The sequence below is a fragment of the Mobula hypostoma genome, chromosome 2, assembly GCF_963921235.1.
Source record: "Mobula hypostoma chromosome 2, sMobHyp1.1, whole genome shotgun sequence".
Taxonomy (NCBI): Eukaryota; Metazoa; Chordata; class Chondrichthyes; order Myliobatiformes; family Myliobatidae; genus Mobula; species Mobula hypostoma.
In genome coordinates, this window is record NC_086098.1 from 202,035,150 (window position 1) to 202,058,287 (window position 23,138).

The 23,138-nt window shown below is 39.1% G+C and overlaps 1 protein-coding gene across 1 annotated transcript; it reads right to left on the reverse strand.

Annotated features, from left to right (window-relative positions):
- Positions 1 to 507: 507 nt before the first annotated feature.
- On the reverse strand, positions 508 to 14,311 carry LOC134336570 (protein FAM110B-like). The gene is made up of 2 exons (XM_063030858.1): positions 14,123 to 14,311; positions 508 to 2,642 (listed from the first exon to the last, which is right to left on the reverse strand). The coding sequence occupies exon 2, from the start codon at positions 2,393 to 2,395 to the stop codon at positions 1,406 to 1,408; it is 990 nt and encodes a 329-aa protein (XP_062886928.1). The 5' UTR covers positions 2,396 to 2,642; positions 14,123 to 14,311; the 3' UTR covers positions 508 to 1,405.
- Between the last annotated feature and the right edge of the window lie 8,827 nt (positions 14,312 to 23,138).

Consider the following 23,138-nt stretch of genomic DNA (forward strand, 5'->3'; position numbering starts at 1 on the left):
ATATATATATATACATACACACACACACATACAGTAATTCACATTTTTTTCTATTTATTGCATTGTACTACTGCTGTAAAGTTAACAAATATCACTACATATCCCTGTGATATTAAATCTGCTTGTGATTAGTGTCCAGACCTAAATTTAATCTTAAACAGTCACCTAATATTTTTGTTATTTCTCATTTGCAATAAAGTTTTGAAGTCTGGATAGCCCCTGATTTATGCTACCAGAGAAAGCCCTCCCTTGACCTTCAGTGCTTTTCTCAGTTATATTCAAACATAGTTAGAAACCATACACTTTGTTCCAGGGTTGGCGTCACATATTGGCCACACCTGATAAGGATCGTAAGATCCCCTCAAGGGCATGAGTGAACTAGGCTGGATTTTAATGACAATCCAATTGCTCATTACCTGCTTCCAGCTTTTTTAAAATAAAAAGTATAGTGTTTTTTTTTGAAACTCTTCACCTCTAAATTATTAACCCAAACCACTTTGTCTTTTAGTCTTTTATTGAAAGTAGTCACTGTAAAACCTTTTGTATTATGTTACTAACCAATACAATGCAAATTCAAACTGTAGGTTGAATTTAGCTAGACAGATCATATATAATATTGATTATAATTCAGATGCCTTAATTTCTTTACAATGGTGATCATGTCCATTCTCCAAAAACCAAAACAGAAAGATATTTTCTCACATCAACAGGTATTGATCTTTAATTTAAAAAGTAGCAGAACAGCAACTTGCAAACTTATTATATCATTACAAAAGATCTGTGTTAAGAAAACAGATACTTAAAAACAATTACAAAACATTATCAGAAAGAATTAATATAGTTTTAGCTCAAGATGAAATATTAATGCTACAAGAACAAAAAAGGTAATACTAATTGCTGAAATTTGAGACACAGCAGATTAATGTCTAAGATAGGAATTATATTCATATTTAGGCTAACCTTCAGGAGGATGATCTGTTTGTACCCTTTGGTTTATCCTGTCTTTTCCCTAAAATATCAATGACCTGTGTACATTTATTTTATATTTGCTACTGTTAAGTATTCAAACAGAAGTAAATTTACACAGTTATCCTATTTCAGATTTTTTGTAATGATCTTATAAATCAAGGAAGATCTACTTTTCTTTTAAATCACACAAGTCCTTCAGTTTATCTCAACAGACAGAAAATATTTTAAGTGAAATTGTGCAGTCTTATTTTCACAGTGTAGGATAAAGACAGCCCTTTAAAAAAGTTTAAACAGCCTTTTAAAAATAGGCAGCCAATGGCAGTAATGAACAATAAAGCTCGAGTTTCACAGATTGCAAATGAAATGACAAATGCCACATCAAAGATTATGAAGTCTCAGTTCATGCTTCTTCTCCATTGTCCTAGTATCTTCTGCCTTAAACAGGTGAAACTCTCTGTGATTCCTTCGCTTCCCTGCAGCTGTACAACCACTTAATGACTCTGGCATTGCGTTCAATGATGGAGATCCCATATGGAATGCGCTCATTTGGCTTCTCTTCAATTGCATTACTGCACTGAGAAGGACCATACTCAGAGCTGAGGTTACTAGCACTGTAGAGTTTTAGGGACACTATGTCAGAGCTAGCTCGGGCCAAGCATTCCATCCCCATGTTCTCCAGCTCCTCAGGATCCAGACCACAATAGTTGAAGAATCGCTCCAGGTTGGCACTAACTCGTGAGTAGCGGTCACTGAGATCAGATTTGGACCTGTGCAGTGAGACTTGTTGTCGATTGGTCATATCAGGGTGAAGTTTCCCTGATGAAGCCCTGGAACTGGAAGATGGAAGTCTTGACTTGGGAAGGGAAGGGCATGGCGGACTCCTGACACGCCTGCTCACACTGGGGCGCACATCCACCCGTCTTACTGCTGCATTGTGGGCTGGCACAAGGATGTTGTTGCGTAGCTCAGACCCAAAGTGACTCACAGGCTCCTGGCCACCGTGGTTCTGTAGGTCTCCACAGCTTGAAACCTTAGCCTGTTCAGCAGAGCTAGACTGTTTTGTTGGTGAGTTTGGTGACTCATAAATGAGGATTAAATTTCTTAAGGTCTCCAGGTTTAAAGCTCCTCTCCAATCAGAGTTATCTGTCCTGTTGGCCCCAGCAATGGAGGTTTTCCTGGGACTTTGGAGGGTCCTTTTGACCTTTGGTAACAGGACAGGTACACTTGGTTTGACTGGCTCCTGTCGGGTACTTGCTACTTGCTGGCTCTTCACGTATTTTAATTTATCAGCCTCCAGTCGTTCTACAGCACTTGGCTTCCGGCTGCTGCTCTCCATCTGCTTTCGAAAATAATCTGGCCCCTTGTTCAGAATCCGGAAAGGGATTGGTGGGGTGAATGTAGAGGTACCAGAGACTTGTTTCAGCATTTTTTTTTATATTCTTAAAAAACTTATCACCTTCTGTTTCTTGTTGCCAAAAACCCAAGACTTAGTATCCACTTGTACTCAGCAGAATCGGGACATCATGCTTGACATTCAGTCCAGCCCGTTGAATGCATCAGTAAAGCTGCGAGCTTCTTCACTCTGTGTTCGCTAATTATTCGTCAAATTCTTTGTTCCTTCTTTAAATTAGTTTTTAACAGCGTTGAGAATGTCTCTATTTAGCAGGTATTTTCTGAAAGGCATGAAGAATATTAGTACAAGACATTAGTATAATAGCTTGAAATCTCTTAAAATCTGCAAAGTTCTAGCAATAGCTGCTTAATAAGATACAGGTCATTTCAAAAGAAATAAACTCCACCCACTTGCCCCTAAGTCTGCATCATCAAACATTGATTGTTCTACCTGTATCGGTCTCTACAATTTCTGAGGAAGTCCACTTCACTAAGTTATACTGTGATTAACAAGCATATCAATATTAAGCATTTTTGGGTGTTTTCCCAATTTTAGAAAAGCTAAAAGGTCTTTATAGAGACATAATTTAATATGTACTTAAACAGCATTGATTTTAGACAGCAAAACTACAAACAACATTGGTTGAGCAGTATTAATGATGTTTGTTAAAGTAAATGCACTATTTCCTTTAGAATTGGGGGATTATCATTAACTTTTATCAATGATTATCAAGTTATACCCTTGTAGCACTAAACTACTGCTCAATCATAGATAACTGAAAAAGCATTTCAGAATGTATATTGTATACATTTTTCTGACATTAAATGTACCTTTTAAACCAACAACAAAAATCAGTGGACACAATGGATTCCAGTGAACGATATAAAAACTCAGATGGTGAGCTGTAATACCACACCTAGTGGTATAGTTTACCTTCACTACATTGCCACTGGCTATACCTCTCCCATCTGTTGCATAAAAATAGCTGGGATAGGCTGGGCCAGGACAGAGCCAAGGTCTAAATCCCGCATTGTTTGCCAAGTAGTGTAATCAGAGCAACATTTTCCATAACAAAACTAAGTAAGCCTATTATACAGAATAAAAACCAAGAAAAACTGCAGATGCTGGAAATCTGAAGTTAAAAGCTCCAAAAATTTACTCTCTCTTTTGCAGATGCTGCATGATCTGCTAATTTTATCCAACATTTTCTCTTTTATATCAGCTGGTGTACATTTTTCCATTGAATTTCTTTAGCATTAATTTAGAGACAATGATTTTTTTTACAAAATTTCCCATAAATGCATGAAATTTGTGGATTAAACAAAATTAAACCCAAAGTGGATTTTAATTGTTGGTTTCACACACACGTCAGTGTACTCAGAGGACTCTTAATATCTTACAAAGTCAATTGTATGATGGACTTGCATACCAGAATCTCAAACAATGAACATGTAGCTGATCTAAGGGTTAATCATTGGTGGAACTTTGCATAAATATTGTTGCAGATCAAACTGTAATAAATCATGAGATACAAACCTGAAAATAACTGGCTTAGCACTTTTTGCAATTCAAATGCTATCCAAGTAACAATTATTGTTTACAACCACTGAAATATTAAAAGCTTTTACATTTAACTCATCAGAATCATACTACACCTGTAGCTGTGCTTCTTGTGTCTTATTTAGAACTCGCGGATCAACCAGATTTTGTGTTATCTATCTTTGGATTCATATGTTTATCCTGATGGCTATTAAAAGGTATTGTATTAGTTCTCCTAGCGATAAGACCTCAGACAGTCAGGATGCTCCTCCCTCCCCAACAGCCTCAACACAGCTGCCGCCCAGTGCTGTATACTCTGCTCACACATGACCGCACTGACAAAATATCTGAGCAATCACATCGTCAAGATCGCTGATGACACAACAGAGGTGAGGCTCATCACCAACAAATATGAAATGGCCTACAGAGAGGAGGTAGAAGAGCTCTAGGCCTGGTGTCAGGCAAATAACCTCATCCTTAATGTCTGCTGAGCCTCAAGTACATCCTGTGTTTCCCACGCATTGGACTTCTACTGATTCCCCTTACTGCTAAGTTGTCCCATTTAGGGCAGATGCTGCATAACAGTTTTGTTGTGACCTTTGCTGACCTTCCACATCTCTTTTAGTGATGTTTTTACTCAATGGTGTAAACTGCCTTTATACACAATGCTCTTCATAATTTATCAAACAAATGTCATCTAAACTAGAAACTGTTTGGTGATATGACAACATTTATAGTGCAATCTGTGCAGACGTATGGTGTCCGGATGCATTATCCTCTCTAGATCGACTGAAATGATCCAGAAGTAACTTCCATACTAAAGTATTGTTTCAGAGGGTCCATTCTCCAATTCTGGTTCACTATACATCTACTGTCTATACCTTTGTAGGCAACAGAAATAGTAAAGTCCTCTGGCTATCAGCTTCATGTTTATTATCCAAATGTTCTGCATGGAAATCTTCCATAATCTTGCCTAGCAATTCCTTTGTTATCACCACCCCATGTCCTCAGCATGGCTAACATACAATCCATCTCACTTTGGATGAAATTGCTTCATGTTGTCCTTCTGACTATTTATCCACTTAGTGTGATTACTCGTCTTCCTCAAAACAGGACTTTTAGCTTAGTTCTAGCTTTTTCCATTGCTGTGACAAGAAGTTATTCTCTAAACTTGTAGAATAAAAAGCAATTTTATGTTAGTGACATTATCTTCATATAACTAGTTTCAATTAGGCACCAGTGTAGAGATTTGTGGATGCTCTATCCCCAACACCAGTATTATATCGAGCAAGTGGGGTGCCCTACTCTGCATCCTTGATGCTGCTGCCCTTAAAGTCTTGTGGTCAGTAAATGATACCTTCCCAGCAAGAATCAGGAAAGAACTTCAAAAGTACTTTACAATACCAGCTTCTCCATGTGAACATAATTCATTTCATTTTTGTCAATACGTATAATGCCAAAGGGTTATAACCATGAGATGGTAATCGCTGCCAAATTATGTGCTTACAAGCCTTGCACACAAGTCTTAGAACGTAGTAGACATTGTAATTAAGGGTGAAAGGTGAAAAGTTTAAGGGGAACACGAGTGGAAACTTCTTCACTCAGAGGGTCGTGGGAGTGTGGAAAGAGCTGCTAGTGTAAATGGTGCATACAAGTTCGATTTTAAAGTTTCAGAAGTTTGGATAGGTACATGAATGGTAGGGGTATAGGGGCTCTGGCTCAGATCAACGGGCGTAGGCAGTTTAAGTGGTTTGGCATGGACTAGATGAGCGAAGGGCCTGTTTCTATGCGGTACTTTTCTATGACTCTATAATGGACCAAAATGAGCTCACTGCTGATAATTTTCTTGCACAAGTTAAGCACCATTTGCCATGGTTTGCTTCTCAGTAAAAGATGAAGCAGAGTTAACACACGGCAAGGCCAGCTTTTTCTTTAATTATCAATGGCTCACAAAGCTAAATAAATCACTTGCTTCTGCAGAAGGGCACATTTACTTTTCTTTGAAGTGTAACACCATTTTGACGATCCTCTCTGAAAGCCTCCTTAAATTTTTGAAGATTTTTCTCTTCTGTGAAGGTTGCATTTAGAATACTACCCTTATTGCATAAATGATGTTGGGTCCCAAAAACATTACTAAATGTAACTCAGTTGCTATAATACATTTCCTAATGTTTTTATTCTACTTGGTGATCTGATACACAAGTATAATTCCTTACGGGTGTTGATTCTGCTTTCTTCACCTACATTAAACTGGCATGGGTCCAAAACATGTTTAGTGGTGACATTTGTCACTACTAAATCAGCATACAAACATTAAGATGTGGATACAACGTATTCTTCATCATCCACCCAATATTAGCAGACATCCCACCCTGCAAAAACCCATTTCAGGGAGGTAGCACCCCCACCCCCTGCAACCCCATATACCCCCTACCCCTGGTCGACCTCCAAGGGTAATACTTTGTTTAGTGATTTTTGTCTAATCTGTAAACCAAGTTGGGTATATGCAGAAAATGTGACATTAAAATATGTACTTATATTATCGTATTTATTCTATTACAACTTTAAACAAGTCTACAGTGAGTTTGGCCTCATCACGTAGGACATCAATAGAGTAGCTCCTTAGCAGCTAGCCAGCTAGTTTAAATAGTGTTAGCTATGCTAATGAACGAATGACACCTGTTAAACTCACCTCAACATGCCTTTTACATTTTAACCCACCATGGGCAATAAAAAAGTCACTGTTGCAAACAGTGCAGCAAGCAACACTGTCATTATTTTTGAGGTCAACTGTAAAGCCCGCCCACAGAGAAAACTGATAGGTCTACTTAGCACGAAGAGAGACCAATCAGGATGCTCGCTCTCCCTCTCAAAAAAAAATCGATTTCCAGGATATTGTATATAATTTACGGGCATCAGAGAGCCACTATCAATATGCAGGAGACTCCCGGAACTTCCAGGAGAGGTGGGATGTCTGTTAAGGTTCTGTTAACAGACTCTCTCATGTCTGGCCCATCTGTCTGTGATCAAAGTCATCCAATCATACTATAAGACCATAAGACATAGGAGCAGAATTCAGCCATTTGGCCCATCGAGTCTGCTCTGCTATTCAATCACTCCCAGCCTTCTCCCTGTTTCCAATCAAGAACCGATTAAGCTTGGCCTTAAATATGCCCTACGAACTGGTCTCCCCAGCTGCCTCTGGTAATAAATTCCAGAGATTCACCATCCTCTGGCTAAAGAAATCTCTCTGCATCTGTTTTAAATGAACACCCCTCTATCCTGAGGCTGTGCCCTCTTGTCCTAGAATCCCTGACATGGGAAGCATCCTTTCCACATCTACTCTGTCTAGGCCTTTCAACATTCGAAAGGTTTCAATGAGATTTCCCCCCCCCCGCTCCCCAGTCCTTCTAAATTCCAGTGAGTACAGACCCAGAGCTATCAAACATTCCCTGTATGATAACCCTTTCATTCTTGAAATCATCTTTGTGAACCTCCTCTGAATCTTTTCCAATGACAGCACATCTTTTCTTAGATGAGGAGTCCAAAATTGTTCACAATACTCAGGGTGAGGCCTCACCAGTACCTTATAAAGCCTCAGCATCACATCCCTGTTCTTGTATTCTAGACCTCTTGAAATGAATGCTAACATTGCATTTGCCTTCCTCACCACTGACTCTACCTACAAGTTAACCTTTAGGGTGTTCTGCACAAGGACTCCCAAGTACCTTTGCACTTCAGATTTTTGAATTTTCTCCCCATTTACCATGACACTTTCATCAAAATTGTGTGCCACATCAGTTTGTAGAGTTCTCCATCTAGGTCAAGTTTTACAATAGGTTAATTTCACATTTAGTTTCACACTTAACTACAGTGTCCACTTTATTTTGTACAGTATACCTGCTCAATAATGCAAATATCTAATCAGCTAATCATGTGGCCTCAACTCAATGCATAAAAGCATGCAGATATGGTCAACAGGTTCAGTTGTTGCTCAGACCAAACATCAGAATGGGGAAGAAATGTGATCCAAGTGACACTTATCATGGAATGATTGTTCATGCCAGATCAGGTGGTTTGAGTATCACAGAAACTGCTGATCTCCTGGGATTTTCACACACAACAGCCTAGTAGGCATCAGTTCTGTGGGTGAAAAAAACCTTGTAAATTAGAGGGGTCGGGGAGAATGGCCATACTGGCTTAAAGAGACAGCAACTCAAATAACCACATGTTACAACAGTGGTGTGCTGATGAGAACTCTGAATGCACAACACTTCGAACGTTGAAACTGACGGGCTACAGCAGCAGGCGGCCATGAAAATACACTCAGTAGCCACTTTGTTAGGTACAGGAACTACCTAATAAAGTGGCTACTGAGTGCAAACTTGGCCACAATATAATACGAACATGATACATTCCATTATTTTTATGAAGATACATCAAAATAGCGCCACATGGAGAATTCATAAAAAATCCATTTCTTTAATGCTGTTCTCTAAGTAGCATGATTCACAGCCTCTTGCCTGGTTATGCACGTTAAAAGCTTGCAATGCTAAGAGTCAGGGAAGTATCAATAATAAACTTATGCAATATCCCATCACCTGAGGTGCAAGTTGGAATGTAAAGTTATCAGGCATTAGGTCGGAAGAAATCAGCATCTAGAGAATGAATCACTGATCTGGTTCGTCATTATATCTGCGCTATCTCTGCTGATAGCTTCTTCAGGGGATCCCCCAACAGATAAAGGTTAAGGATATCTATTAAATTTATACACAAGTAAATCTACTTCGTTCTGGGAGAATCTACTCTCCCATGTGTTTTTTCCCCCATTATAAATTCACATCTGATGGGGGGACATCAATGTCAAATAAGCATTCCACAAATTCTGAGGTCAGTGTTGTGTGCCTACCGTTCTTTACAGAGACACATGGAAACAAGGCACCCAAAATTTCAGTGTGCACTCAAGTTTCTGTTTGGATTCTGCGGTCAAATTTACACCTCCATTTAATTCTGCACCATAACAATCATATACTTGTGATTGAATCACTTCATCTTAAGTCTTCAACTGTTTTCAGAACTTGAGAGTTCAAGTTATAGGGAGATTAAGCAGGTTAGGACTTTATCCCATAGCCAAAGGTCACTGAGGGGTGACCTTGTAGAGGTGCACAAAAACATGAGGGTCAGAGTAGATAGGGTGAAGGCACATTGTTTTTCTTCCAAGGGTAAAGTAACTAAAAACTAGAGGGCATAAATTTAAGATGAGGAGGAAAGACTGAAAAGGGGCATGGGGGCATCTTCTTCATGCAGTGGGTGGTGTATATATGGAATAAGCTACCAAAAACTGTCAATAAGACAGATACATTTAAAAGACATTTGATAAAGTACAAGGGTAGGGAAGGTTTAGAGGGATATGAGCCATGTAACACTAGCTTGGGTCAGCACCTTGGTTGGCTTGGATAGTTTAGGCCAAAGGACCTGTTTCTCTGCTGTATTGCTCTGTGATTCTAATATTAGCTTTGTTGTACTAAGTATACCACAATGAATCTCGTAGTTCTTAAGAAACGACAAAATTAGACCAAGTAAGAGATAGATAGAGAGAAAAGGGTAAGCTGCAATAAAGTGAAGCAGATATAGATATACTTACGTAAAATAATAAACTAGAATAGTAACATAAAATGCATCTTTGTGGTTAGACGAATTTACTTGATGTTAAGTCCTTTGTAATTTCTGCTATAATTTTACATGATCAGATTTCGCTTTCCAAGTTTAATTTGAAGTAATAGTCTTCTCTTACTCACTGTGCTGCTAATTACCATGTCAAATCCCTGAATACTGTTTTTAAGTTCAAAGAAAGACAAATATATGCTCTAGAAAATGGCCCAGGAAACCATATCCATATAACACATGTGAGCAAATGTGATCATTTTGGTAAAACAATGTTTTATTCAATCACCTGCTGTGAATGTCATTGGCAATACTAACATTTATCTGCCCTTTTTCTAAGTTCCCAGAACTGAGGTTGTAAAGGTCAACCACATTGGTGAGTCTGGAATTGTATATAAAAATGAGATAAGAATGGCAGACATCCTTTCATGAAGTATATTAACCATCTTCCATTACTATTCTTTTTCCTTGTATGACTATTTAGATAGGTGTCTGTCAATCCAAACTTGTCTTTGAAATTGCATTGTCAGTCAATGGTTATAACAGATCAGAAGCTGAAATGAACCAACTTAATAAACACTGCTACAAGAGGTAGACCAAAGCCGGTCCCACATGACTGGTCACTCATCTTCTCACTCCCCAAAAATATCAAAACTAATTTGTCCATCTAATTATTCTTGTAATGTCAATGCTTGCCTTATAGTGGTGGTGCAAACACAGGAAAGAATTGTGTGTATGTGCACTTGTGTTCAATGCCTTTCTGTTGTGGATGGTGCCGGAAAGAAGTCCTCTGTTTAAGATACACAACAATTGGAGCAGGATATGAAGTAAAAAAAAACGATACTAGATACAGAACAAAAATCTTCAAATCTGCCTAACGTTATTTCAACTAGAAGCTCATTTCTGCCATGGCAGATTTTTTGCAACACACCCAACATGCTGGAGGAACTCAGCAGGTGGGGCAGCATCCATGGAAACGAATGGTCAATGTTTCGGGCCGAGACCCTTCGTCAGGACTGAAGAGGGAAGGGGGAGGAGCCCTATAATGAAGGTGGGGGGAGGGTGGGAAGAAGGCTGGTAGGTACCAGGTGAAAAACCAGTAAGGGGAAAGATCAAAGGGTGGGGGAGGGGATAGGCAGGAAAGGTGAAGGAGGAATAAGGGAAAGCACAATGGGTAGAAGAAGGAAGCAGAACCATGACAGAGGTGATAGGCAGCTGGGGGAGGGGGCAGAGTGAAACTGGGATGGGGGAAAGGGAGGGGGAGGGAGTTACCGGAAGTTGGAGAATTCAATGTTTATGCCAAGGTGCTGGAGACTACCTAGATGGTATATGAGGTGTTGCTCCTCCAACCTGAGTTTGGCCTCATCATGGCAGTAGAGGAGGCCATATGTGTGTACATATCCAAATGGGAATGGGAAGCAGAGTTGAAGTGGGTGGCTACCGGGAGATCCTGTCTGTTGTGGCGGACAGAGTGGAGGTGCTCGACAAAGCGGTCCCCCAATCTGCGTCGGGTCTCACCAATGTAGAGGAGGCCTCACCGGGAGCACCAGATGCAATAGATGACCCCAACAGACTCACAAGTGAAGTGTTATCTCACCTGGAAGGACTGTTTGGGGTGAGAGAGGAGGTGTATTCACTGATTTCACTGTATTCAGTGAATTCACCTATTCAATGGTGTATTCACCATTCCCTGAATGGTGGTGAGAGAGGACGTGTAGGGACAGGTGTAGCACTTACGCTTGCAGGGATAAGTGCCAGGTGGGAGATCCGTGGGGAGGGACGTGTGGACCAGGGAGTCACCGAGGGACTTTCCCCTATTCCTTCTTCACCTTTCCCGCCTATCCCCTCCCCCACCCCTTGATCTTTCCCCTTACTAGTTTTTCACCTGGCACCTACCAGCCTTCTCCTTCCCACCCTCCCCCCACCTTCTTTATAGTGCCCCTGCCCCCTCCCTCTTCAGTCCTGACGAAGGGTCTCAGCCCAAAACATTGACTCTTCGTTTCCACGGATGCTGCCCGAACTGCTGTGTTCCTCCAGCGTGCTGTGCGTGTTGCTTTGACCCCAGCATCTGCAGAGTATTTTGTGTTTATGGCAGATTTTTTTTCCACTTCTCATACAAGATATCTTGTGAGCCATCAAAATGAGAGTATTAACAAATCCCAAATTTGGAAGGGTTTGTATCATAGGCCAAGCCTACCAGGAAATGAATTGCGACCACTCAAATGTACGATATAGAAGGGAATGTTACCCTTTTAGCACACTCTGTAGTCTGGAGTAATTTGAAAGCAGGTGTCAAGAGGTGTTTAACTCTCAGTCACATGATTTGACATTCCCTAAAATCCAGCCAGTAAAATAGTCATCTCAAAAGGTCCAAATGTTGCATCTTATTTTCTTCGAATAAGATCTTCGATTTTCTTGTATTAGCCATAAACAGATTTAGACCAATAATTCAGAGAAGCTCATATCAGCTTCACTGCAGAGATAAAAATGTGGTAGTCTTCACCATTTGTGGAAAAGCCAAGCTTCCCAGCTTAAATCTAGGCCAATAAGTGCTTTCCCCATTTCAATGAAACAAAACCATTTATACAAAAGCCTGTATCACAGTGTCCCAAGGGATTTCGCAAGGGTACAAACAAAACATATCCTTTCTAAATCAGTGGAATGAAGGTCTTAAAAAAAATAAATTGCACAAATAATAGGTCAGGAGGGAGGCTGAAAATAATGTGACTACACCAGAGTTCACCGGACTTAACACAATGAACTCAGTAATACAAAATTCCTGAAATGACCTGTAATTCTTCTGATATCTTAAGATATTCCAGAGCATCTCTTAACAATAAGCTATTAAAAAGAGAATGATAAATATTTTGTATTAACGATTTGCTCATGGTGTACAGTATTCATAAAGTTCACACGGAGCTTAATTTTTGACAGCAAGTCCTACCCAATTAATGTGGAAGTTTATTAGAAAAAACAAAGATTTGTGAACTTAATTTAGCAAATACAGCACTAAATTTATCCCATTTTCTTTTCTGAGCAATAATTAGATGTCCACTGAATTTGGTTTAAGCTGGGATTTATTTTGGAAGAAAGCAGTATATTTATTGTAAATTTCCTTAATATTACTCCAAAGTTTTGGATACAATTGTGAAATAATAGGGTCTTTTAAGAGACTCTTTGATAGGGCATGAAGCTTAGAAAAATAGAGGGCTGTGCTAAGGAGATTCTAGGCATTTTCTAGAGTTGGTTACAAGGTCAGCACAACATTGTGGGCCGAAGGGCCTGTAATGTGCTGTAGATTTCCATGGTCCACGTTTCAATGAACAATACCTCACTGAGTCAATTCATTTTTGTTCTACACATTGATTTCATATCTGATACATCTGTCAAACTAATGGTTTTATGAAAAAAACTTACTGTTCCCTTTTGCTGTTACTATTGAAACCATAAAATACTGAATACACTGCTAACCAAAAACCTAGCTTTTATCCCCAGTGAAATAATGCACAATAAAGTACTTCCATTATCACAACATGCAATAAACATTTTACAGTAATATTAAGTTTTGGCATTAGGTAGACAATACAAATTTAGACATAGATCCGCAAACCAGTAATGGAATTGACATTGACTTTATTATTTGCTTTGTTGCTGTTGATCGAGGGCGACATATTTGGTCCACGTTTGAAAGCCAACCGTCCACGGTTCACGCCTCCTTCAAAAATAGCGCCTCCAGGATTACAGCTCTCCTGAAATTTGACCTAGGTTCCGCCCAGAATACGTTTTCCGTTTCTATATTAAACTGTAAAACAAGATTGGCTAGTCTCAGGTATGGCATCAAATGCTGGGGCAGCCAGCAGGTCAGAATGCATCAACAGAAGTGAATAAATTGTCCACCTTTCTGGCCAGACGCGTCGACTGTTGATTCATTTCCATAGACGCTGCCTGACCTGCTGAGTTTCTCCAGAATTTTGCGTGCGTTTCTCTCATTTCCAGCATTTGCCGAATCTCGTGGGTCTAGTCTCAGGTATGTTTGTCCCGTGAATTTTCCTTCACACAACTTTAGCTGGAATGATCCGAGCTGTCACCTGGGGGAAATATTTCACTTGCGCACTGGATGGATTTGAAACAGCAAATAAAAATGGGTGTCCTATTTCATTAATCCCAGAACACGGAAAAAAGCTGTAACTGGCAGGCTAGACGTTCCCAGGGTTAGAAAAGCCTACTAATGTCTAGAGTCGACGGTGACACGAAGATAGACAGTCGTACGAAATCCAAGAAGTGCACCTAGACATTCGCTGGTGAACAAGACCATCCTTTGTCAATGGTCGCGGCGATAAAAAGATCATCAGAATTCGAGAAATATAAATTAAAACACAATAAATAAGCGTTTTGTTTAAACAGGACCCAAACTTATATTTCGTACACAAGTACAATACAGTATTAATAGGGCGACCGCAGTTGCTCCTCGTAGCTCCGTACCTGAAAAAAAAATCGTTCCTCGCTCTGCGTAACGAGCCGCCCAAAGTGGTCTGACCGTAGAGTGTAACAACCTACCTGCAAATTAATCTTTTTCCCTTTACTCCAAACGCTGACGAAGTGGACTGATCATAAAAGCGCAAGTAAAGAATGACTGGCTGATCCGAACGTACAAGTTCCAGATTCGGTGCTGTGTCTGGACTGGTTTCATGTGCAGTGCGATTCGTCCGACAAAGAACTCATTTCCTGTTAATTTGTGGGCGGGGCGGCAACCTATAAGAAATTAACCCTTTCATTTCCCCCTGACTATACTATTGTGGTTTAAAATTGCAAAGATGAGAGGAATTGCCAATGGTCTTGCCGACATTCTTCGTCGGTATCACGTCCCCTCCCTCCGCACCCATTCCCAGTCTGGATGGGGAACTCAGAAATTCTGTCAGTTGCGTGAACGTTAAGGTACATAACACAAAGGGAGTGGGCGAAAAGCCCGAACGCTTTTTCTCTTCCTTCGCTTATTTACTCCTGTTGGCTTTAGTATTACGCTCCTTATCACCAGACCTGTTTCGGGTATTTCACTTCACTCTATTCCATTAACCCTTCTAGCTCCTGTCTGCCGCCTTTACATTTCCAGCGCGAGGGACCGGGGCGTGTAAAGCACTTGCATAAATAATTGTGCATCTCACTAGTTTAACCAAGAGTTGGTAGAGCTAATTGCTAACTATCCGAGTGTATTTAATTATAACATTAAAACCTCCTTTTGTTGTAGGAAATATTCAGATTCTATCTACAATGAAGCTGACCTCAACTAGGCGCTCCTAAACGCCACGCCTGAACACCTGGAGGAAGCTGCCGAAAACCAAATCAATCTTTAAGAATACCACATAGTTGGCTAGATGCTGGAATTCGGTTTTTCTGAAGTCCTGCGCCAATTTAAGCCAAACCAAAAGTCCCACAGCAATCCTTCCTCCTTGGGGCTTGTAGAGAGTCATCACATTACAGAAAGAATATTGAGTATTGGGCCATGCTTTTAATTTTTTTTCACGTAAAGTCGGTCTTAGTGATTATAAAGATGATTCTCTTTCCCAGCACCTGGCGCATTTCCCCCCACCACAGCTAATTACCCATAGATTTAGCTCTGACGCAGAAATATCTCGCTCATCTTTTATTAGTCATAGGCAGAGCTCCGAAACGAATGTGGAGGAAGCTCATTATCTGATTGCATATCATAGAATGCAGAGCCAATAGAGTAACGATGACAAAAAAATCATCAGTTGGCAGATCTGAACTTGAACGCTCCACACCTATCCGGCATCCAGGGAGGACAGCCAATGAAACGTGGCAGAGCTCGCCCGGATTCTACCGTTTCCAGGCAGAGTTAAAAATACATACAAAACTAAGCGTTGTGGGGGATGAATTCCTTCAGTATATTAGAAAAATGGCTCCAAACTCTGTTTAATACAGTGCAGCAGCATAGTGTTTTGTAGTTAACTTTTGAAAGCATAAAACTGGCCAAGATTCAATAATGTGTACATATTCTGAAAGAAAAATGCCACAAAAGGAAATCAGAAATGGCTGAATAATGTTTATGTACCATTACTGAAAATCATTTACTGGGATATTTTATGAGGTGTGCTTAATATTTTAATCACCATCCTTGAATGATATGATTTAGCTTTTCAGATCAAATAAGAACTCCTAAAGGACATGCAGAAATTATTTGGGATTTTTACAATGGGAAACAACACTTCATTGTCATCATTACTCAAAGAAGCTTTTCAACTCCAGGTTTAGTTTTACTTTAGCTGTGGTGGTGTGATTTGGAGTTGTATCTTCAAATATTTAATACAGAACTTTAACCACTATCATACCTCAGCACATGCCATTCAGCCATCCTCTCTGAAAGCAAAAAAGAAATCAGTCTTCTGAAATGTATATAGTAAACTGCAAGAAAGGAAAGAAAACACATTTGATTAAACTTTGTATGTTTCCTGCAGTGGTATTGTTCACAGTAATTTCCAAGCTAACATATGAGGCAATGAATTCCACTGGACTCTGAAGGAGTTAGCAGAGACCATGCACAGATTGAAATTTCAAAACAAAATAAAAACAGGGAAGAGCACTAGGATGAGAATGGTGTCACTCAGTTCAGCAACCCATTCATCTGAAACATGATCCGTGTGCCATTTGTTTTTGCATTTCATTCAAGCTTTTGACAACTATGAAACTGTAGCTGGTTATCCAAAGAGGGAGATCCACATTCTTTCTATCCAACAGGATGACAAAAAGGTCTGTTTGAATAAACAGTACTCAAGCAAATGACTAAATTTATTAACAGGAGGAATTCTGCAGATGCTGGAAATTCAGGCAACACACATGGACTGTAGCTCTTCCTCTTGATGCTGCCTGGCCTGCTGCGTTCACCAGCAACATTGATGTGTGTTGACTAAAATCATTAATTGGACTTAATGTTTACTAACTTAGAAGGCTTTAATTAGCACCAATGCATGGGTCAAATACAAGAAGGTTATGACCTTCATCAATGGCCGTAACCCCAGAGCAATCATCCCAATATGTACTACTGCTCTTTATTTAATTGTGGAATCATTCATTATGGCGAAAGTAAGATCAAGCTTCTGTGTTTCAACACTGACACTCTTTTGTCCCCATAGCTTTATTCCTCATTTTCAATAAATAATGAAGTTTCTCTGTTTCGCTGTTCTTCAGACTTAAATCCTTCACTTCTGTTATCATCATCCTACCCGCCTCTTTTTTCTCTCGTTCACAATGGTATTCAACTATTATTTATTATTATTTATGTTTTTCCTCAGTTCAAGCTGTAAAACTTGAGGCACAGGCATAGTCAAGCACACTTATTTGTCAATTGCTAGAAACTTTTGGACTAAACTAGCAGTGTTTAGTATCATGGCTTTCTGAAGGTTTACATAGATATTGCTGTGTAGCCCTGATTATTTAGTGTTATTATGTAGTGCCTTTGGAATGACACCAGTAGTAGATATTACTATCAACACAATGTATACCTTGTTCATGTTCCATAGTCTTTCAATTTCCTCTTTTAATTCAGCTTATTTCTGGTGTGTTTCACTTTCTGATTTCTGTAAGTTAGGTGTGTTTGGAATGGCTATATCTATTAAATAAGTTGTTCTTGCTTGTTTATCCAGTATTATATCCAGATGGTTATTATGGATTGTCCTAACTGTAATAACTGATCGGTCATAATATAATTTGTGGTAATCTGACTCTAAAACTGGATCAGGCTTGTATTTATAGTTAGGTGTGATTTCATATTTTTAAGGCAAGATTTTGATGAATGATGTTTGTCTCTTGATTGCGCCTGTGTTAAACTGCTACAGAATCCTGTAATGTGTTGGATTGTTTCTGTTTCTTTATCTGCATTTTCTACATTTATCATCTTGAATTTCTTCGTCTTTTATTATGTATTTTTGAGATTTGTTTTGTGTTAACCACCTGGTCATGTATTACCACGAGGAACACATCTGGTTCTGGGAAGAGATCTCCAACTCTGAGCCAGGTGTTCAATGCTTCCTTGTCAACATCTAGTCTGCTCTAACAACAGGAATTCTGCAGATGCTGGAAATTCAAGCAACACACATCAAAGTTGCTGGTGAATGCAGCAGGCCAGGCAGCATTGCTAGGAAGAGGTACAGTTGATGTTTCAGGCCGAGACCCTTCGTCAGGACTAACTGAAGGAAGAGTTAGTAAGAGATTTGAAAGTGGGAGGGGGAGGGGGAGATCCAAAATGATAGGAGAAGACAGGAAGGGGAGGGATGGAGCCAAGAGCTAGACAGGTGATTGGCAAAGGGGATATGAGAGGATCATGGGACAGGAGGCCCAGGGAGAAAGACAAGGCGGGGGGAACCCAGAGGATGGGCAAGGGGTATAGTCAGAGGGACAGAGGGAGAAAAAGGAGGGTGAGAGAAAGAATGTGTGTATATAAATAAATAACGGATGGGGTACGAGGGGGAGGTGGGGCATTAGCGGAAGTTAGAGAAGTCAATGTTCATGCCATCAGGTTGGAGGTTACCCAGACGGATTATAAGGTGTTGTTCCTCCATCCTGAGTGTGACTTCATCTTTACAGTAGAGGAGGCCATGGATAGATATGTCAGAATGGGAATGGGACGTGGAATTAAAATGTGTGGCCATGGGATGTGGTCTGCTCTGCTCTGATCATGGGGATGTCTTCCATAGAGAATCAAGCTCTTCCATTGGTTAACTTTCTCCAATATTTATTATTTTTTTTCTTTTTGCATTTGCACGGTTTGTTGTATTTTTTCCATTGGTTGTTTGTCTGTCCTGTTGGTTGTTATCTTTCATTGATTCTGTTCTATTTCTTGTAGTTACTGTGAATGTCCACAAGAAAAGTAATCTCAGACTTGTACATGGTGGCATATATGTACCATAATAATAAACTTACTTTGAACTTGAACTTTGAATTTGTTTTCATTAGGAAAATTACCACTTGTTCCCACAACCAATTCTCCTCAATCTTTGAACAATCAACCTTTTATCTTTCCATGAACTCTGACAATATTGTTATTTCCTCTTGATACATCTGGGATTATTTCATCCCTTACAAAATTGCTATCATCAGCTAACTCTAAAAGTAAGTTTACAGTAGTTTGCAATATTACTGCAACTAATTACCATGTTCAATCTAACATCTTACTTTCATAGCTTTTTAGATCCACTATCCAAATACTGCATATTTAAGTCTCTCTAACCTAATCTCTCAGTCACAAACAACAATCCTGAGAGAAGATTATCATCATAAATTATCTAAAAATCTAACTTTATCTTTTGACAGGCTCTGGGATATGAAATACAGAAGAAGATGTGGGTTTTCACATGGGACTGGCTTGAGATTTGTACTCTTGCACCCTTCCACTATTTTCCAAAAATGGTGTGCAACATGAGGTTGTGGAGCCATATTCACCCCATAATATTACGGGTACATATGTACCTGATCCTCCAAAAACTGCTAAATTAGATTCCACATACATAACTGGAAGCATCCCTGCTTTTCACTGGCTGCTTTTTAGAGCAATTATTGATTACCTCACTCTATCCTTGTATTCTTGTACTTACCCTACTTCAAATATTTATCACAATTCTCCTTAGGATCTGCAATATGGATAAATAATATTCCCTTAGCCATTATCTGCATGAAAACTTCTCATATTCCAACATTACTAAGTGTAATAAACTTCCACGAATCTTATATGACATTTCTCTAATGGGCTGTTACAGTTTTAGCTCCTCATGCCTGAAATTCAGTATAACAATCTGTCTCCTAATTTATCTATAAAAGTCTCCACAAATGTGTTATATTCTATATTAGAATTGAATTAGTTGCAGTAAAGAAGTAGCATAACGATGTGTCATTGGGATTGCAATAATACAGGCTGCACAGCCTTATTAACAATCACACTATCTTTTAACAAGTCTGTACAGTTTTGGATTAAACAAAATATTTTAGAATCTATGCCAATATGATCTTGATTACAGATTCTAAGAATTTCCCATTGATATTAGCTTAACCAGTCTACATTTATTCAGTTAATCCTTCTGTCCTTGATCAAGAGTCACAGCAAGTAGTCCCAAGTGTCACAACACATATTTGCATATCTTTAGGGATGCAAAGAATAGTCTTACTTTATACTTCAGTTTGAATGTAGAAAGAGTTGCTCCAGTTGCTGGCTGTAGAGAAGAGTTAGACACTAATAAAACAATAACAATATCCCACTTCTGTATTTACACTGGATTTACGGAAAGTTCTGAATTATCCAGAAACTACTCTTGTAATGGAAATTTTCCCAGACTTGTTACTCATGATGTTTTTAGTTATCTTGAATATAATGTTAATATACAGCAACAACAGATCTATTTCCATTTAAATAACTATTAATTTAAAGCACATTATAGAATATATATACCTGGCTTTCATCCAAATATTTGTAGGCTTATTTCACCATTGATTCAAGAGCTGATTATAATTCTTTTGCTCCTCAAGATATCTGGCACCAGCTAAACACTAACAACATTTAAAAATGTGCTTTCCTTTACTCTCAAACTGTATTAATCAGCAATCTACATAGATAATCAACCACTAGCTTTTTGTCTATGAGAAACCAGTCAAAATCTATCCCATAAGATTCTTTCAAGTATTGAAGACCATTGTGAGGCATCTTAGAAAGTATACAATGGCAATCAATCAGCTTGATAACTATCTTGAGGATTTCAGCCAGGTTGGCTAAAACTAGCTTGCTTTTCCAGAGGACTTAATTGAAAAACGGTATTTTTCAATTGTTCTTTTGTAAAAAATCTGTGTGGAGACTATGGAAGAATTTATTGCTGCAGAGAAAAGGCCTCATCCTAGTGTCAGTTTATCATGCAATAGATCAGACTCTATACATCCAGAGTATTATATAGAAAAATTAATACAGAACCTTTGAAAATATGGTGTATAATCTTTTATTTGCATAGGATATTTTCACAGGTTGTTTGTCTTTTGCTGAATAATTGCAAAACCTTTTGTGAACTTGTAATCTATTCTCACTAGGTTACCTGTGCTATTTCAATCATTGCACAGATAAGACAATGATAGAGATCAATACATATATGTGTAAGTACAAAAAACATTTTTACTTCATTGTTGCATTGTACTTACATTTAGAGGTATTGGGTACTTGAATGGTGATAAGTCAGTTATTAAGTTGCTTCAGTAAGAGAGAACATGAAAAGTGTTTTGAAAATAAATCCGCTTTGTTTTAATATCATTCTATTTGTGATAAATTCTGAAAACCATTCTTTACACATATTGGCCTGTGCCATTAATTTTCCATATTGGAAAGGTATTTCCTCGCTGCTCTACAATCACAGCATGTGCTAACATATGTTATGTCATATGCCTCATGAAAATTTAAACAGCTTTATTGCATTCAGCATGTAACTGCTTCAGAAAGAGCACCCTCTCTGCCTGTCAGTTAATATGCAATAGGCATACTCATAGCGTTGGAGGTCATGATTTAGGTTGTGCACTGGATGACCATTGACTGCTGTAGCCCTAACAGATGGGGATTTACTGATGTCATTGTAATTATAAACCAGGGAATTACCTTTTGTCTGTTGACAGCTGCAGTTTAATACATGTTGATAATGGCCCTCTCAAACTCAGTCTGTACTCTGGCTCGTGTCTGGCTTATTTCCAGACTGCCAGCTGCCATGAAAACTCCCTCTAGAAAGGTGCAATATGTTTAGCAATGCAAAATTTTGGAACTGAGACAGACCAGACACTCTAGCCTTTGGGTCAGAGCACACGTGCCAGACCTTTTGTTTGTACATGGGTTGATTTGCAAAGGTCTATGCCCATTGAGACTATTCATGTGTCTGCATTTTCATTGAGAACTCTGTTCTATAATGAGATAGCACATTAATCATAACACTGGAGTGAACTACGAAAGTCTAAACTTTTTTTCCAGCAACTGATTAAATATTAAATAATTAGACATTGAAGTATTGAATGCAGAACCTGTATCTCATCACTGTAATGTGAATCAAAGTTACTTTTAGCAAAATTAGCTAAATATATTTTGCCCATGAATGTCCAATTGGTTCATATATTTAACGAGATAAAGAACAAACTAATAACAAAGTCTTTTCAGGGTTATAAACATGATGGAGATTCTAAAGATCTTCTTAAGCAGACACTTAACTGAGGTAACTTATTTCCTCTCCAGTTTTGTGGATTTTGAGGTGGCTAATGAGTGTTGGAGCTACAGATGGACAGAAGACACTAAGAAGGTAGTTTGTAAGGAAGTGTGCCTTATTAGCTGTTTACGTAGAGCTTTGATGTGTTTTGTGGTTCTCAATACTGCCTTAAAATCTCCTGCTACACTTTGAGTGGGTACGGAGCAGAGATTCCTAGGCGGCAGGAGTATGTCACATATCTTCAAAGATGTTTTGAGCACATTCTTGGGTCTTTTCTTCTGTCAACCTGGAAATGTCCTCCTATGACAATTTCAGCTAGATTGTCTGTTTTGGGAATCTGTTAATGGACATTGTCTGTCTGTGTGGAAGTGTAGCCCTGATGGAGAGTGTTTTGTCTTGAAAAATCACTAAGTTGTTGGGTTACTTATCCTTTCAATGAATTTGGAGAATTTTGCAGAGATGCATTGATGGTATTTTCCAGTGCCATAGATCTCTGCTGAAGGCACTCCTGGTCTCAGAAGGATAGAGGAGGAAGAGACTTGCTCAGTGGACCATGAGTTTTATGCCAGGTCTGAGGTCTAAATCTTCAAATACCTTTTCCACTCTCCTTTAGAGAATGTGTTGGCACATTAAAGGCAGCATTTACTTTTATCATCAATGTCTGCCTTCACTGAGAAGTGGTTCCTGAGATATAGTAAGTTGTCCTCGCTTTCCAGGCTTTGCCGTGAATCTTGCAGTGAAGGCAAGCTGGTAGGGAAACATTGTTTTGGGTAGTAACAAGCACCCTGCTGAAGGAACTCCGTGCATCTGTGGGAGGATAGGAATTGTCGATGTTTGGGTTGAAACCCTGCATCAGGACTGAGACTGGAGAGGGAAGATGGCTATAAATTGTTAAATTGGTTTATTAGCATCACGTTTAGTGAGTTACAGGGAAAAACCCGTCTTGCATGAAATCCATACAGATTAATTCATTACAACAGTGCTTTGAGGTAGTACATGGTGAGACCATAGCCCAGCGCAGAATAAACTGTTATGGTTTAGATTCAGAGTTTCTTAACCTCAGGTTCATGGACCCCTGATTCTAGGGGGTCCATGAACTTGGATGGGAAAACAATTATATCTATGGTTTCACTAACCTCTAACCGAAATTTAACCTTTCCTTCAATGATGAACGTAGGTAACACACCACATAGTATTAGCAGCGTCTGTGCCTTTGTCACCAATAGAAATCACAGATATTTTCATTAACATCGCATTACAGCTGTTACAAATATCTCAAAATATCGCTTATGAAATACTCATCACTACTTCAAAATTACGGTCGTTATTAGACCCACCACTGGATC

Excerpts from the sequence above, each read along its gene's own strand:
- LOC134336570 (XM_063030858.1), bottom strand. The coding sequence starts at position 2,395 with ATGCTGAAACAAGTCTCTGGTACCTCTACATTCACCCCACCAATCCCT.